We start from the raw sequence: 18,154 nt of genomic DNA, 5'->3' as shown, positions 1-18,154 counted from the left end.
ATATATGGGGGACAATTTTGGAGGTATGTTAGAAATCAATTAATCCGGGGACATTGGATATTCAGTAGTTGGTGAGATGCCATTAGTGATTCCATTTAGACGTATTGTGATCCCCAGAATGTCTGTGGAAACCCCATGGCTGTCACTCCAGTTTATTGGTGTGACAAGATTGGCTCAGGTCTCTGTGACTAGTGTGTGGTACTTAGCATCTAAAAATGATGTGGTATTTGGAGAAACTTTAGTTCTGGCTGGAAACTGTGGCAGGGTGGTGGGAAACTAGGATTTAGAGGTATTACAAAGGTTTAAGTAGATGTAGTTTATCTCAGGCTTGTCAGTTAAGATTTTCTTTCTAAAGCCGAGAGGACTACTACAGCAAGGAAGATAGAACAAAAGCAACTGAGGCCTCATTTCTTCCAAGGGAATCCATCAACTGCATCACACCATTGTCCAGTTAGTAAAAGTTTGGGCAAATCCTGTGTCAACCGAAAGTTGGTGATAGGAATGTTGCTAGTTGGTGCCTTTATATAGAACTCAGGGACGAAGCTGCCAGACCCTCTGATGCTGTGGGGAAACCAGCAACAAGAGCACATGATGTTTGAAGGGCTTGAGAAAGGTGGCTCTAGGTGAACCTGCTTGCTAGGGAGCAAGACAATTTGGCTGGCTACAAAAAGCATGCTGGTCGAAGAGTGCTGTCAACTTACAGAGAAAGTTGGTAGGAAAGAAGTCATTTTCTGAGAGTCAGAGGGGTGTTTTGAGGACTGGAGGGCAGTTGGAAATCAACTGCGCAAGAACGGTGGTCACCAAGTCCTTGCCCACAAAAATGTTGATGTGACAATCAGTCATCATCTCAACCCCATCTTATGAAAGAAATCTACCCTCCTCTGATGTTTATCCTGGGGACAGAAGTGAGAATGAAAGAACAAGATAATCTGCCCTTGTTCCATCAGGCCTGCCATTTGCGCCTCTAATGGAACAAGAGAAAGATCCTGAATCCGCTGTTTGCCATACTGCTCCTCTCCCACACACCCTGATAGCACCCCAAGTATGAAGGATGCTGGAGAGCAGGGATCAGCAAGCTTTTTCTGTGAAGGGCCAGATAGCAAATCCTTCGGGCTTCTTGGGCTACCTATGATCTCTGTCATCCTCTTCTTTGGGATAACCCTTTTAAAAATGTAAAAACCCACTCTTAGCTCACAATCTTAGCTCCACAAAAACATCATTTGTTGATCCCTTCTATAGACCTGTACACACTTGGTTACTAGCTGAGAATGTGTCTTCAAATTTGGGCATAGTCTCCTATCATGATGAGCTGGGCTCCCCTTTGTTTGGCATGACACCAAGACCACAGGCAGGCTATAGCGGCCTGCTCTGTTCCTTCTCGGTCAGCCTGAAAGCTGACCCTGGTGATTGCTGTTGCTGTGACTGCGGAAGTCTTTGTCTCAGACCTGGAGCCTCATGTTCTTTACCTGTATCAGTGAGACAGATAAGGAAACTTAGCAGCTTTCAGGCAAGGTAAAATCAGTTCCTGGAAGAAGCTAGAGGCAGAGTAGGAGGAAGGGAAGGTTGTGTCTGGGCAAGAGGTGATACAAGAGCAAAAAAATGTAATGGAGATGATCCAGATGAAGAGATTATTTTCCACCCCAACTACACTAGCTGCATTTTTAAGTCTCCAAAGTTTTCCATTTTGTCTTTCACAGAATCTGAACTCCTCTTCCTTGCTGGGTAAAAAGAGGGGGAGTCTTTGGCTCCCTCTAGAGGTGTTGTTTGCCAACAACAGTAGGGTCCCTAAAACACAAACTGATTTCTTTCACTCTTTGTTATAAAACAAAAGGAAATTTGGCATTGACTAGATTTTACTCCCATGGCCTAGGGATTAGGCATAATTCAATTAGAAAGGGAATTTTTCCATTAAAGTAGGAGGATATATATACATATATGGCTAGCTATATATACACACGCACACATAAAATAAATATATATAATTTAGCTTTATAACTATTATAGATAACTATATTTATAATAAATATATAAATTTAGTTAGATAATATATACATATATAATATATATACTTAGTTAGAATGAAAAATTGATAGTGAATATAATTGTGAATGTTTAGACATTAGTGACAATTATAATTGTTGAAGTGTAGAGAGAAAATTGGATCTAACACCAAAGGGCTAAATAGTAATAAATTTGGCCACATTCTTAGACAGCTTTGTGTATGCAGCTTGATTTGCTGATGGGGTACTCTTAATGGTAATCCTGAATGTACTGCACTTTAGAAAAATTATTGGTAATTTGTTTTTTAGATTGCTAAACAATTAAGACAAGAGGTCTAGAAACCTACATAAGATGGATTATTTCCAAAAGTGGGACTTGGAACTTTTGAAATGAAAACTACCCATACAACCCAGAGGTTTATTGAATCAGATTCTCTTTGGGAAAGTCAGGGTGTGGGCCCCCCGAGAGAGACAGGGTTGGAATCAGCATATAACAGTCTCTCTCCGTTGGGGTGGGGCAGGTCTCAGGGGAGTGCAGGGCAGCATTGTCCTAAGGTCTGAATGAGAACGGGAGTTTAGCACAATCTGATCACTACACCCACTGTTGTGCTTGTTGGCACCAGCCTGGCCCCAAGAAATAGTTTGTTGTCTGTGACAACCTGTGTACACGTGCCCCACTCCATACTTCCCACCATAGTGAGTCAAAGTTTAACATGCTTAGTCAAATTTGTGCTGTGAGATTTAAACAATCACTGATTTACCATGTCATGGAGCCTCAAGATGGAAAAGGTGGAGAGGCCTGGAGAATCTCAGTTTGGGGGAGGGTATCTGAATATAGAAAAACATGGTAGCCAGTCTGCTACCTAGTTTCCCAAGAAGAACTGTGGTTCCATCTCCTCCTGCTGCTGGCTTTATTAATCAGCCACACGGTGGTGGGCATGCTCCAGAGCACATGGAATTTATGTCCTCGTGTTCTTCCCTCTAGGAGCTAATTAATATGCTGTTGCTGGGGAGAGAGTGCTCCCTATGTGTTCCTGCTCTTGAAGTCGTGACCAGATCTCCCATCATAAAACCAAACCACCCACTACCACCACCACCACCCATAAAACACCCTCTGCTTCAAGCCTACTTGACATTTACGTCATTCCTCTCTCCCCCCTACTTTAAAATTCACTTACTAAAACAAAATAACACCCCCTCAAATCTTTCCTGGAATTTCCTGGAAAAAGACAAGAATTGATAGGAGCCAGAGGGAGAACTTGCTAGCTTCATTTCTGGTTCTCCATTTAGTTTATGGCTGGCAGTTAGCAGGGGAGGGGAGTTTCCCTTAATATTATGTTAATATTATATTCTTATTTTGAAATCATTTGCAGTGGGGAAAAAATATTAACCATTAAACCACTTTGATCTTTCTTAAAATAAGTAGAAAACTGTTTTCCTTATAGTCTTGGTGTCCCAGTGAAGAAATGTCTTTAGAAGTGTAAGGACTATGCTATTCTAGGTATGTGTTATTGTGTAACAAACTACCAAACACTTAATAGATTTAAACAATACCCATTTTATTAGATCTAACAGTTTAAGTTTTATTTTATTTTATTCATTAGGAATCTGGAGAGGTCTTGGCTGGGTGATTCTCCCTTTTTCATGATGCTTTCAGAGATCACTCAGTGGTGGTTTAGCTGACACATGGACTGTTCTGAGGGTCCAAGATGGCTGACCCTTAGTCTGGGTTTAGCTGGGACTTAGAGGATTGTGCCAGCATGGTATTCTCCGGGTAGTCAGTCTTCTTAGATGGTAGCTCAGGGATCCAAAAGCAAGTGTTCGAAGTGAGCGAGGTAGAACTTACATTTTATGTAAGCTTTTATGACCCACTCTTGGAAATCAAAGAGCATCAGTTCTGTCATACTCTGTTGGTCATATCGTTGCCCAGAATCCAGGAGAGGAAATATAGACTCCACTCCTTGTGGGATGAGTGTTGAGAAATTTGCAGCCACGTTATATAATCATCTTATGTGCATGAAAAGACATCCCTATTGTTATATGTTAAAAATTCATTTTGTGAGTCTTGGTTTAGTATATTAATTTTCCCTTGTTAGCCTTTTTTCAGAGTGCAGGATTTCCAAAATATTGTTCCCACCATTTTGAGATTATACTAGTGATTTTCAGTTTTGGGGATTTTAAAGTCCAATTTTTAAAAAAATGAGGATTGGCCAACTTTTTATTTTACTAAGGAAGGTGATTTTAAAATAATAATTGCAGTGCACCTGGGTGGTGCAGTTGGTTGAGCAATAAGCAGCAGACTCTTGATTTCTGCTCAAGTCATGATTTCAGGGTCCTGGGGTCTAGCCCTGCCTCCAGCTCTGTGCTCAGTGGGGATTCTGCTTGGAATTCCTTATCTCCCTCTGCCCTTCCCTCTATTCTCTCTTTCTGTCCCTCTCTCAAATAAATAACAGTTTAAACAGTAAAGATTTAATAAATCTTTAAAAATAATAAGAAGAATTGCAACAAAATACATCACTCATTATGCTATCAATTCATAAAACAAAAGGCATGTTTGGGGTGCCTAGCTGGCTCAGTCAGTTAAATGTCTGCCTTCGGCTCAGGTCATGATCTTGGAGTCGTGGGGTAGAGTCCCACTTTGGGCTCCCTGCTCAATGGGAAGCCTGTTTCTCCCTCTGCCCTTCTCCCACTCATGCTTTCTTTTTCACTTTCTCTGTCTCTCTCTAAAATAAATAAATAAAATATTTAAAATAAACAGACAACAAAAAACCCCAAAGTCACGTTCACATTAAAATAATAAGAAGGACATAGCCTTAGAATAAAAGATCTTTAAATAAATTTATCTTGACAAAATGGCATGTATTATTTTTCTTTTCCTTTTATTTTCATTTCACTATAGGCTGGTGGAAGCTTTCTCATGAAGCCTATTCTGTAGGTGTGTGTATTTGGGTATCAGTCTTCTAGACGAAAGGTCTCAACTATATGATTTATCATACTTATTAGGGATACTCAAGATCTTGCAGTCAGGATTTCTGATTTACTTTAGCTCCCTCGGTCACATAGTTGTGTGTGACTGGTTCTAGGGTTTAGACTGGTTCTGAACTCCTGCATTCAGTTTAAATTACATCAACCAGGTTTTACTGATTGTTTGAAATGTGCCTAGAACACCATAGTGTGATGGAGTTTCAGAATAAGCTGTCCACGATATGGTAACTTGCAGGGGTCAGATTACATGTTGGTTGTAGAGCTAAGACCATCACAAAGAGTGCGGATCAGATCATGGATGAGAATAGATAGAGGTCACTCACGAAAACCAGATAGTCTGGGTGTGCTTACAAAAAATGTGAAGGTGAAGTTCAAGAGACAGGGTTTGGATGAAAGGCAAGAGAAAGATGCATCTGGTAAGGTTCATTGGGTAAGAGTTCAAAGAAAAGAATGACTGTAATGTGTTTGTGAAACAGTGAGGCATTTGGGGTCAGGGTGATTTCTAGCATGTCTCGTCTTGGGTTCTAGAGGACAAAACAAAATGGATTCAACATTCTTTTGTTTTGTTTTGTTCCTGAGCCCTAATATAGTAATTGATTCAAGTTCTTGCTTTTTTCTTACTCTCAGAGTGGTCCCATTTTTTCCTTCCTGGTCTAAGCAGATGGCTAACTGCTCATGCTAGACACAAATCATTTATAACCATACTGAGAATAATGAGCCGCTGAAGAACAGCTTCAGTCCTGCGGGTCAATACCTGAATATTTGCATGACCTTCCCTGAAATACCTAACTGTACTTCTGACAGTTGGGGATTGAGGAGCCCTTGCATGGCGTTTCATCACTAATGACAAAATAAATCTCCAGTGTCAGGAAGTGCTGCCCCGAATTCATCTCGGCTCGGCCAGCAGTAATGGGTTAGGACCAACATCCATTAGTGCAAGGCCGATCCTCGTATTTATTCACTTGCTGCTCTGGGCTGACAGCTCAGGTATCTGCCTGTTTTGGGAAATAAAAAGTCTTTATGGAGCATCTGAAATGGATTACTGAGTTCTCCTTTAGCCATTTACTGTAATCTCTTATGATTTAGTCCTGTTTTCATGATGATACCTCACACCTTAACTTAAAACAAACAAACCAAAAAACCCATCAGCAACAAAAAAACTTCCACATGGCTTTCCGAAAGGGGTCTTGGAGGACTTGTGGAATCATTTTTCCAGTCATTATAGATCATGCACGGTGTGATCTTTAAGTCTATTTTCAGGCCTATTTTCCTACCATGCAGTTGCATCCCCAGGGTCTGGAAATGGCCTGAGTGAAGCTGCAGGAGCCCTTTCCCTTCAGGCATTTTGGTTACTTAAAATATCTAAAGATAGCATATGGACAGAGCTCCAAGATTATATTCCTGTTCTGTCCCTCTAAAGTACCCCTTCCTGTTAGATTTCTAGGCTTTGTTTGTTCACTGTGCTTACATAAAAGAGACTCCTCTGGGGAAAAAAAAATCCTTTCATTGCTTGCAGGTAAACTGGAGATTAAGGAATTTCTCATAAGCCTGTTTTTCTTGCATTTTCTGGGAATGAGACACATGAGAGCTCTCTTCTTCCAGAATAGCCCATTCTTTCAGTAGCAGAAGCCCTCTGCTAGGCTCTTCGGTATCTGCGGCTGTGTTTCAGGGCAGTGAGGTGCATGTTAATAGGCTTGATATTTTCTTTATTTTCACCCCCCCACCTTGTGTTTGCTGCTAGGCTTGTCTCCAGCCCAGCAACATCCCACCCCTGTGCTCCTTGGAGCTTCAGCTTGCTTAGCTACACCCCTGCCTGCCTGTCCTCACCACCACCCTGCTTCAGCTCTCCCCTGGTAACTGCCCCAGCACTGCAGTTGCCCCACCCCAAGACCCCTGGCGCCCTCTTCCAAGACAAGGGCCTTCTGGGCTCCCCCTGGAGCTGCCTTTCTGTTTCTCCCTTCCTTCTGAGGTGCTTGCTGTCTCCTCCATCCACACCCTCTGCTTGTCTCCTTGCCCACACTTCTTCCCTTGGACTTCTTTTCCTTCACTCCCCATGGGTGTACCCCAAGGGTTGATCCTGGGATCTCTGTCCTCTTTTTCCTTCATCCTTGTGGAGAAATCCCATGTTTCACAAGGCTCTGCTGCTGCCACTCCCCCACCCCACCCCCCCAATCCCTGCCTTGACATTAGGCTTTCTACCCTCTCCCAGGTACTTCTACTGGCCAGTTCAGTCCTTGCACCCCTGCTCCCCGCGCTGCTACAGGCAAACTTTTCCTCAGGGTGGGGTTTGCAAACTGTAGTTGACTCCCTGCCTATTTTTGTGAATAGTTTATTGGAATGCAGCCATGTGCATTTGCTCATATATTTTCTGTGTCTACTTTCGTGCTGCAGCCACACAGGTGAACAGTTGTGACAGAGCCCTGGGGAACCAGCAAAGTCTAAACTGCTGTCCTTTTTCTCTGGCTCTTTAGAGAGGAAGTTTGCCAATCCTGCTCTAAGTGTCCTGGTCTTTTCACATTAGGGCTTTGATGGCCTTATTTCCCCATGTAAGAACACACCAGTGGCTCCCCTATGGTCTATGTAATTAATTTCATCTGGGGGGAGGGCTTGTGATTTAATGATTTTCTCTCACTTATCCTGCTTGTCTATACTTCTCCACACGCCCAACCCAGCCACTCTAACCAGGTTCCATCCCCTCTGCTTACCTGCCCAGCCTTCTCCTTCTTTTTCCCACTCCAGAACTTCCCCTGCACTATCGTGTATGTCTGAGGGAATGCAAAAGGCCGTCCTGCCTATCCTCTTACTCATGTTCTCCTTGTTCTTTGGACACTCAGCTCAAGCCCTGCTCCCTTCATGAGGCACTTCTGAAGATGAGCCATCCTGATCGTGGCCTTACTGATTTTCCTACGTTACCTGTACTGCCCTATTTGGCCCGTTCAGGGGTAGTATGGTGAAACTTAGCAATGTGAACTCCCCCACACTTGTTTAAGACCCTGACCTGACAGGCCCACTCTCGTCTTGCAGTCCCTTTCTTTATGAATTTTACTATGAGCCATCCCAAGCCCGTCTACTCTTCCTTGCTTCACCCTTCAATGTATAAGAACTATGGACCCTGACCACGAAAAATACCCCCAGCTGTGTGAATCTTCTCCAAGCCCACTGCCCCTCCCTTAGATCAGGCTGCTGTCATTCCTTCACAGGGCTACTTCTCAGCGGTATTCCTGAAGCTGTTTTTTTTTTTTTCCCGTTGGTGGGAGCACAGATTTAAAAAAACACTCATTCTCAGGGTCGCACAAGTACAGAGTTGGCTCCTGAGAGGGACTACATCCCTGTATGTTGTGCTCCAAGCCCCTCGGGCAACAAGTGCCTTGTCCTGGGCTCTATCCTTCCCCACTGAAGTTGATCCTCCCCGTAGTTTCTGGAATGATCTTTTCCGGCACTGATGATGGCCAGTCTGTTTTATAGTTTCCCAAAGGATAAAGGCTTTGGATTGACTCCAACTTGTCTTCTACCCTGGTCTCTTGTCACTCTTGTCCCCAAACATGAGCTCTATATTCCCTTCATCCTCAACTACCAGAAGTCCCTTTGGTGTGCTGTGCTCTGACACAACCCCAGAGCTTTTAACTGAGCCTTCTCTCCCTGGGAACATTCCCCTCTTACCTGGAGAATTCTTACTCATTGGTCACAACCCAGCATGATCTACCTTCTTTGGGAAGTTTTCCAGAATTGTGTGGAACTAATTAAGTTGCTCCTTCCTTTTTTCCCCTTAAGCACAATGTGCTCACCTTAATTAAGCATGCTTTTCATTTAATGGTAATTAATTTTCTGCATGTTTTTAATCTCTCAGGAAACCAAAGGTTCAAGGCCCCAGTTTTATATTAAAACTTTCAAGAAGTTTTTAAAAAATACTCTTGTCTAAGCCCTACCCCAGGACCAGAACCTCTAGGGGTGACCTAGGCATCAACATTCTTTTTCTGGAAGCTCCCTGGATGACTATGATGTGCAGCCATCGTCTGAAAGCACCATGCTAGGCTGTGAGCTGCTCAAGAGTGAGGACCATGCCAGTTTCATATTTGTGGACCTCTCCTCACTGCTCTTCTTCCCTTTCCCCTGTCCTCATTCCTCCAAAGGTACCTGACTCACAACAGGAACTCAACAAAGAGCTGTGGACTTAATGACTACCTCCTCATTGTTGACTCAGTGACTGAGATTTGAGAAGCAAGGGTTCAGTCCATTACCACTTCTCTTCCTCAGCACAGGCATGCAGTGGGGGAAGTTTCCAGAGAGAGGGGTCCTGTTGGTGTGGAACTGATAGGTGATCTCATGGTGTAAATCATAAAATGACTGTCTGTAATGCTCTTCATTCCTGAGACTTGTGTGTTTAATGCTTTGATCACTGAAGGAGCTGTAATTGCCCTTTTTAGGGGCTTCCAGAGATATCCATATAAAATATATTTGAATATTTCTTCCCATTATCCAGTGGGTTGGGTTGGGCTGCATACTAGCCATTTGAGGAAGGATGTTAGAGAAGACTGGGCTTCCTTCTTAGGACTCTGCTTCTGCCTTTGGCTCTCTGGATCCAGCGGATTCAGCAAGAGTGTCTCTAGGCCTTCAGAAGCTGTGTCGTGCCCAGGGAGACTTAGATAACAAGTAGTAAATGCTGCTCAATGTGGCCTTACCTGTCTGTACAAGCAGCTGCAGCCATCTCTGCTCCGACCAAAGGACTTAAATGTCAGACTTCCCCAGTGTAAAAGTCAGAGATGGGCTGTAGACCGCAGCTGATATTTACCGTTCTTTCTAGCAAAGGTGAGATGACTTTTGTTGCAGATGTTCTCCATTGCAAAGTAGGAGGATTTTTCTTTTTCATTTGTACATATGCCTTGGATATTATCGCTTTCCTCACTTGTATTTGATTTTGTGCAAGTCCACAGATGCATTCGAACACGTGACGGCCCTTCCCAGTGGCTACTAAAAATAGTAATTGGAAAAAGTATAGGGTTGGGTAAGAGAAGCCCATTAATTATTAATTACTTAAATTAATTAAATTTGAGCAATCACTTATTATTTACTCATTTGATTAGTTTAAAATTGCAAAAAAAAAATATGTCTTTGAGACTTAAAAAAATTACTTAAGTCTTCCAATACTGTTTCAGGCGGTGTCTTTTCAGAACTTGAGCCAGGGGAGCCCAAAAGCTGTAACTGTCTTTGTATACCAGCTGGAGCCCACTCGCTTTCATCCTGTTGTCTCTTTTCCATCATCATTTCCTTCGCTTCTTTTCTTTCTCTTGCACCAGTAGTAATATTAGCATTTCAGGACCTTGCATAAAAAGGAACCCTGCTCAAAATCCCAAACAAAGGCTCACTCACCTTACTAGAATCAGGAGGTCTGTATGTGTCCTCATCTGGAGGGCACCTCTCAGTGTTACTGGCCCTAGACACTTTCCCTTGAGTTGGTCTGGCCAGAGAAGATGCAAAGACCTTTCAGTGTAAGAAATATTAGGCCAAATCCTGCTCCATTAACATGTTCCTCTTTGGTAAGTGGTACTTTGTGGAAGATAAGACTCCTGCGTGAAAAAGTTAGTTTACCAGCTGAAGTCTGAGATTATGTCTAGTGCTGTCTTCCATCCAAGTATGACAGCCAAAAAAAAATCTAAAACTTGATCATAGACTTCAGAAACAGTAAACTTATCTGCATAAGTATCCAAATAACAACAGTCTGGAATCTGGCCTTTTCAAGTATATCCCTACAGAAACTATTACTAGGGCATAGCTATGGCCCAAGTCAGTCTTCTCTTTCAGCACAGCTTTACTTTTTTTTCCTTTTAATTGAAATGTAGTTAACATACAGTGTGACGTTAATTTCAGATATACAACCTAGTGACTGGACAACTCTTTATAGGATGCTATGCTCCCCCATATAGTGCTATGTAACTACTATACAGCACTATACAGCACTATTGCAATACCACTGACTATATTTCTTATGCTGGACCATTCATCCTTGTGACATATTCCTTCTATAACTGGAAGCCTGTATCTTTGACTTCTCTTCACCCACTTTGTGAGTCTCCCTACCTCTCTGTCCCCTGGCAACCACCAGTTAGTTCTCTGTATTTATGGGTCCGTTTCTGCTTTTTGTTTGTTTGTTTGTTTTGTTTTGTTTTGTTTTTATTCTGCATATGAGTGAAACCAAATGACATTTCTCTTTCTCTGTCTGACTTATTTCATTTAGGATAATACCCTCTAGGTCCATCCCTGTTGTTGCAAATGACACAATCTAATTCTTTTTATGGCTGCATAATATTCCTCTGTGTGTGTGTGTGTGTGTGACATCTTCTTTATCTATTTGTGTATCAATGGACACCTATGTTGCTTCTGTATCTTAACTATTGAGAATAATGCTGCAATAAACATAGGGAAGTGCATATAACTTTTCTTAGTGCTTATTTTTATTTTTCTTTGACTTAAAAATTTGTTTTATCCTAAGACAACCCCCTTATAATAGGTGCTATGATCATTATCTCATGGAGATTATTTACCATTGAATTCAGAATACTGCCACAGAATGATTTTTGTAGAAATCCAACTTGTAAATAAATAGTGCAGTGAATTTTAGAGTAATGCATTAGCCATGGATAACTAAAGTGTTTAAAACAAATTTTAAAAACCTATTCATTAAAAATTTCTATGAGAAAAATACTATATACATTTCTTAAAATTGTTCTGTTAATTTAAAATGTGCTTTAAAATGGCGCTACAAGGAAAAGATGGGCCCCCTTAGGTATTGTCAGAAAGGATCAAAAGCAGCTTATTAGCAGAGATAGAAATAGAAATGTGATATTCATCAGGGGAAATGAGGGTATGATTAAATAAATGGAATCGGTCCCCACGTTGGAAAATACTTTAATGAGGAAGTCATGCTTGAGGCCTCTTTTGGTCTTCTGAAAGACCAAAGGGCTGGCCAAGCCTGGCCTGAGCCCAAGCTGTGGTAGGAAGAGTAGTGAAAGCCTCAGGTCACGTTCAACCTCCCAAAAGCCCAGCTGAATTAGAATCTTCATTCAGGTGGTATCTCAATATGGACTCTGAAAAACAATCTGAGGGTTTTGAAGGGGCAGGGGGCAGGGGGCAGGAGGTTGGGGGAACCAGGTGGTGGGTATTAGGAGGGCATGGATTGCATGGAGCACTGCGTGTGGTGTAAAAATAATGAATACGGTTACGCTGAAAAGAAACAAAAAATTAAAAAAAAAAAAAAAGAATCTTCATTCAGTTCATGGAAGGATCTGAGAGTCACAGCCTGGCCTCTCTCAACATCAGAGGCCTGCCTCTAGCTAGTCCTGAGGAGACATGTCCTAGGGGAAGCACAGAGTTCCTATTTGCCCTTTACATATCTGCAACTGGTATGGGGAGATCTTGCTTGTTCTGTGTCTTTGGAATTAAAATATTCCATAGCCTGCATCTCCTCCTATCAAATATGTATTAGACAAATGCAAACTTGAAGTAAAAAAATGTGTTAGAGAGATTAAGTGTTTTAATGGAAAGCATAGCAGACTAAAATTGCTTTCAAACCCTGAAATGCTCACAAATCTGTGGGAATCTTGTCCAGATGCAGCTTCTGACTTCTGTAGGAGTGGAGTGGAGCCTCACAATCTAAATTTCTAGCAAGTTTCCCTGGGGTGCTGGTGCTTTTTGTCCAGAAGTCATACTCTTGTGGAGCAAGAATCTAGAAGACCTGATTTCAAGTACTGGCTTCTCACAGCATTGGTTTTCCTATCCTTATGGACTAACATACCTTTGAATTCTGACCATCTGCAGCATCATGAGGAGTGGAGAACAGGAGGATGGTCTATGTCAAGAGCATGTATTGCTGCTCTGGGTTTTCCCGGAATCCCCATCAGCACACAGTGAAAACAACATGGAAAACAGCACACAGTGAAAACAACATGGAAACAAACAAGTCAGGAAATACAGCTTGTGTTCTGACAATCCCAGAGTGTTTCCAGTTTTATTCACTCTGTGCCTTTGCTAGCATTCAAAGGTTTGTCTTTAATTAGGCCACACAGTCAATGAATGAATCTTCTTATTGTGCTGTCTGTCTCAAATAAGCTTAACGAGAGGCTGAATTCCTGTCCATGGCAAACGCAGCGGGACAGGCTAATTACCAATAATAAGCAATGTAGGCTGGAAAGATTGTTATCTTTAGATCTGACACATATTCTTAACCAGAATAGAAGTGAAGATACAACTTGATACTGTATTTTGTTTTGGTAAACCTATTGCTTGTGGAGGAATTTAATACCATCTCAAAATCTTCCTTATCCTTCAAAGTCCTCTCAGATAGCCCCTTCTCAGTGAAACCTTCCCAGAGTCCACTCAGAGTTACCGGCCACCTCTTGTCGCCTTGCTCCCACTTATGCCCTACTGGCGTGCATACCTCATGGCTGGGCTCCTTCTGTTCTGTGTCTGAGGTCTCCCTCACTGAATTATGTGCTCCTTAAGCCATTTGGATGGAATAGAAAGAGTTCAAGGACTTAGAACCGAGGTCCCTGGGTGTGCATTCAGGACTGCCCTGTCCTGGTCATGTGTCCCCAGGAGGCCATGGAAGGTTTTGATCTGGCTGTTCCACTCTGTAATGTCCATGATCAGTTGGAGTGTTGGGAGGGTAGTGTGAAATAGTGGGTGTGCCACTGTCTCCATCTTCTGGCTTGGACTGGGCACCAGATAAAGTCTTGCTCAGGCTCTGCCTGGGTGAGCTCAGGGATCGTGACTTATCAATCCTGGTATTCCTAGCACTTCAGGAAAAGTTAGGCCAAGTGCGTGCTCAGTAAATTCTTTATAATTGAATTTGACATTGTCTTTCAAGGAGGTTGTGGTGTATTAATTTTAGGCACAGAAAAAATACAAGATGGGAAAATAACTGTTTGGTTTTCCCCTGGTAGCTGATAGTGCATGCTTTTCTGAAATAAATGAAATGTGTCTTGAAGTAATTATTAAAATTCTGACAGAGATTTATTTCTGGTTTGCTAAGTTCAGAAATCCTATATACAACAGGAGAAAAGATAAATATTACACAGAACAAAAACTATTTTTTAAAGACTTTTATTTATTTATTTGACAGACAGAGATCACAGGTAGGCAGAGAGGCAGGCAGAGAGAGCGAGGGAAGCAGGCTCCCTGCTGAGCAGAGAGCCAGACTCGAGGCTCAATCCCAGGACCCTGAGATCATGACCTGAGCCGAAGGCAGAGGCTTAACCCACTGAGCCACCCAGGTGCCCCACAAAAACTATACTTAACAGGAAATTCATAAAGATTATCCATTTTTCTATGCAGTTATAGGTATAAACTTTTTAGAAGAATTAGAAAAACTGATAATAGTTACCTTTGGGAAGAGGGTCAAGGGCAGAGGAGAAGGAAACTTTCATTTGCTATATTTCTACGTGCTTTGAAATTTTGGCCATGTAGGCATATTTGGGTTGTAGATATACATACATAGAAATATACGTGTGTGTGTGTGCGCACACACACACATATATATGCACACATATATACATATATGTGAGTGGGTGTGTATTAAGAATATCTGGAGGAATTGAAGGATGGGCCATTTTTATTTTAGTCTTTTATATATTAAAACCTCTAATGAGTGTAATTTGGGGGTGGCTTAAGTACAAAATGCTAATGATAAATGTGGGTGCTCTGCCCCTTGTCAAGTCACTGAACCCTCACCATCACAGAAGTCAAGGGCAAACTCAGCTCACTCAGCCCTTCCTTTGTCTGAGGTTTAAGAAGCTCCCAGGGTGGGGCTGTGTTCTCACACTACTGCCAGTTGGGAAAATCTAGAAACCAGTTATGAGTCCTTAAAGTGCTGGAGTCATCTCTTCATAAATCCATGATCTGGCTTAGTAAAGATGAGACTGCAGGTGACTGTCTAGAATAAGGAGAGTGGTAAGATATAGAGCCCAGTCCAACAGGAGTATCATCCCTCCTACAACCAGAAATGCAAGAGAGTTGCCCTAGTTGCCCTTCTTTGGAACATAGCATGTCTTTTTTTCTTTAGGGCTGGGTAGAGGGGCAGAGAGAGAAAGGGAGAGAGAGAATCTTAAGCAGCCTCCACGTCTAGCTTGGGGCTGGCTGCAGGGCTCAGTCTCACAACCCTGAGATCATGACCAGAGCCAAAACGGGGTTAGATGCTTAACTAATTGAGGCATTCAGGCACCTCCATAGCATGTCCTGTTTAGCAAGATACTGGGTGTTCATTTTTCCTTAGCACCCCTGAGCTGTTTTCAGCATTGTCCTGCTTACCTCCCACCAGCAGGTGGGGATATGCCTATTTGGAATATCTGAGAACAAATGGCGCACCCCTTGTCATATGCTTGTGTAGAATGAAGCAGCATTTCCCTGTAGCTTCTGCCCATGATATTCAGCTACCCTGGCCTTAACTCTGATTTTGTGAGTTAAGAAGGACACACCTCAGAGACCTTTCAAACAGTGCTTTCAGTTCTGGGTGGTACCACCACATAGGGGCCGGGACAGACTGGGATGTTTTCTTGGCAGGGCATCCAGGATTATTAAAGGAATTGTAACCATGTTGTATGAAGAACTGCTGATGGGCTGGGATGTAGTCGCCACTCACTTTTCTGTGGTTAGATCGTTCGATTCTCTGTGCGAATGAACTGGGTTCCATAGTATTAACCTCAAGGGAGTGTTGTAAGGAAAAAATACATTAATTCATACAAACACTTAGAGCTGGTAAGGGTTCAGCAATTGCTAGGAACTGGTTTTTGTCCTTGGGGCTGGAGGTACAAGAAAGATTCCCACATCTTTGGACTGCAGCGGCCACAGTCCCCCTCCTGATCTAAAGGAGTTCACCTTCTGGTTTGTAGGCATTTTTTAAAGTCATAAATATTATTATGAGAAGCTTAACTATTGATTATTCTTCTGAGAGGCTTGAGTAGCTGATTTGAGCCCCTTAAGCTATAAATAAGAGATTTGCTGCATATGCATTTCCCTGTGTGAATCTGTCTCCTTTGGGAATTTCTTTGCCTTGTGCTGATACATTATTTAAATTGTCTTGTAACCATGCGCTAGGCTTTGTGATATGAGTATCTCCCCCCATCCTTTTGAGAAGGATGCTCTGTGTATGATTAGCCCCATAATAAAGAGAAAAATGTCATTCCCCACCAAGGCAAAGGACCACTCACCCCTTTGCAGTGTTCCAGTCTGAATAAAAATGGCCTCTATTTTGTCTTACTGTACAATTGTGCCAACATTTGCCATTCACTATAACTGCCTATACTCAGCTATATACAGAACAGCATCCACATGTCATTGATGTCAAGGTCATCAGACTTTTCCAGGTGTTCTCCTTCTGGGTCTTGTATTGATCCATTAACTGTGTGTTAAACAAATGAATTCAGGGTAAGTGTTTAAATAGGATATTTCCCAAACTAATCTAAGGCAAAAAAAATCAATGTGTTTTTCTAACTTGTGTCTTAGATGCTGCTGAGTATCTTGAATGTGCCTTTGAAAAAGAACTATTCAAGTGGTGATTTGGTGAAGCTGGGGGAGCAGAAATGGATGAGAGGTGTAGTAATAGCTTTGTAAATACCTCACCCAGATATAACAAACTTCCATTTATTAATTATGTCATTTCCCCTAGATATTACACACCCTTTTACAAACATCTCTGAAGTAACTTTTGCCATACCTAGTACGATTTCATCTTAAGAAAGATTTTGGACAGGGCTTCTGGGGGTCTGGTTTTTTAGATGAAGCAAGTGAATTTGAAAATTCACAGGGCATCTTGGTGGCTCAGTCATTTAAGGGTCCGACTCTTGATCTCAGCCCAGATCATGATCTCAGGGTTACATCCTGGGCATGGAGCCTACTTCAAAAAGAAAACAAAAGAAGAGGAAAGGAAATGTGTACTCACAGTGACACCAAGAGGGACGTTGATCTAACCCTTGATTTTCCATTTGTTTCCACTATGGAAGTAAAGCCAGCCATGGTAAGTTTAACAGCTCCCAAACTGCAACAGTTATTTTTCTTCTCCTTAGGCTCCTCCTTAAGCTTCTGATGCCAAGAGAAAGTTTTTCCTTATAAGCAGAGTTTGAGACTATTTTAAGATTAACTCTTGTGATCTCTAAACCCACCTTCCCTAGCTTCCCTTTCCTCCCCAGGGAAGGGCCAGGGCTTTTAGGAGAAACTAGGGAGAAAGAACCGATGGAATCTTCGAGGGAGCCTGTAAGAGTCTGGCCTTGGCCCCATCATCTGCTACAGGCAGAGATTTGAAGCAGGTTGGGGGATCCACTTTACCAGGAAGCCCTGGACTCAGTCTCCCATCTTGGCCTTGCCAAGTGCTAAGCTGGACATTTATACGAAAGGCAACATGCCATGAGTCAAAACTCCAGGATTGCCCTGTGTGGAGACTCCTTGTGTCTATCCACTATGTGCCCATTCTCATGAGCCAAGTGAGAATATCACTGTTTTTTCTTTTACCCCTGTCCTTGGTTGTGACAGCTAAAGGTAACCCACAGAGCTTACTTTCCAGCTTGAAAGGTGATTTGTGTATCCAGAAGGATGTATTTTTTAAAGGAATTTTTTCCCATGAAAAACGCTGAAATGTATTTGTCTCTTGTTCATTTGATCTAACATGCGTCATTTACTCCCAGTCTGACACGTTTCTCTGTTTTTTGTGTGTTGCAGGCAGCATAGTGTACCTTGGGATGATGGCAGGGGCTTTCTTCTGGGGAGGACTGGCAGACAAAGTGGGAAGAAAGCAGTCTCTTCTGATTTGCATGTCTATCAATGGATTCTTCGCCTTCCTTTCTTCATTTGTCCAAGGTTATGGATTATTTCTCTTCTGTCGCTTACTTTCTGGATTCGGGTAAGCTTTTTTCCCTTCATATCTCATAGTAATGTTTATTCTTCATAATTATACATGTTCTTCACTCCAGAGGACCTCATTACTGGGAAATTACCCCTTAACCCACTTCTTTCCCTATCTTCACATCAGCCTTAGGAACATGATACTGATAAATATATAATTATCAACCGTAAAGGAGAACACACTTCTGTGTTCTTGTGGCTGATTCTGGTAGTATTTTTACTTCTAGGAAATGAGTTTTAGTTTAAGTGGAATCTTGTTTCTAGGGTAGAATGCATTCCTAAGT

At 42.2% G+C, this 18,154-nt stretch overlaps 1 protein-coding gene across 1 annotated transcript in view; it reads left to right on the top strand.

Moving 5' to 3' along the window:
- The window catches only part of SV2C (synaptic vesicle glycoprotein 2C), a 212,120-nt gene that overhangs the window by 79,510 nt on the left and 114,456 nt on the right, over window positions 1-18,154 (top strand). The window contains exon 3 of the mRNA XM_044266808.1: window positions 17,688-17,868. Coding sequence (XP_044122743.1) covers window positions 17,688-17,868 — 181 coding nt within the window. The remainder of the gene's footprint in view (window positions 1-17,687; window positions 17,869-18,154) is intronic.

The sequence above is a fragment of the Neovison vison genome, chromosome 1, assembly GCF_020171115.1.
Source record: "Neovison vison isolate M4711 chromosome 1, ASM_NN_V1, whole genome shotgun sequence".
Classification (NCBI taxonomy): domain Eukaryota; kingdom Metazoa; phylum Chordata; class Mammalia; order Carnivora; family Mustelidae; genus Neogale; species Neogale vison.
The sequence above is the reverse complement of the archived record's forward strand: the minus strand, read 5'-3'. Positions and strand labels throughout refer to the sequence as shown.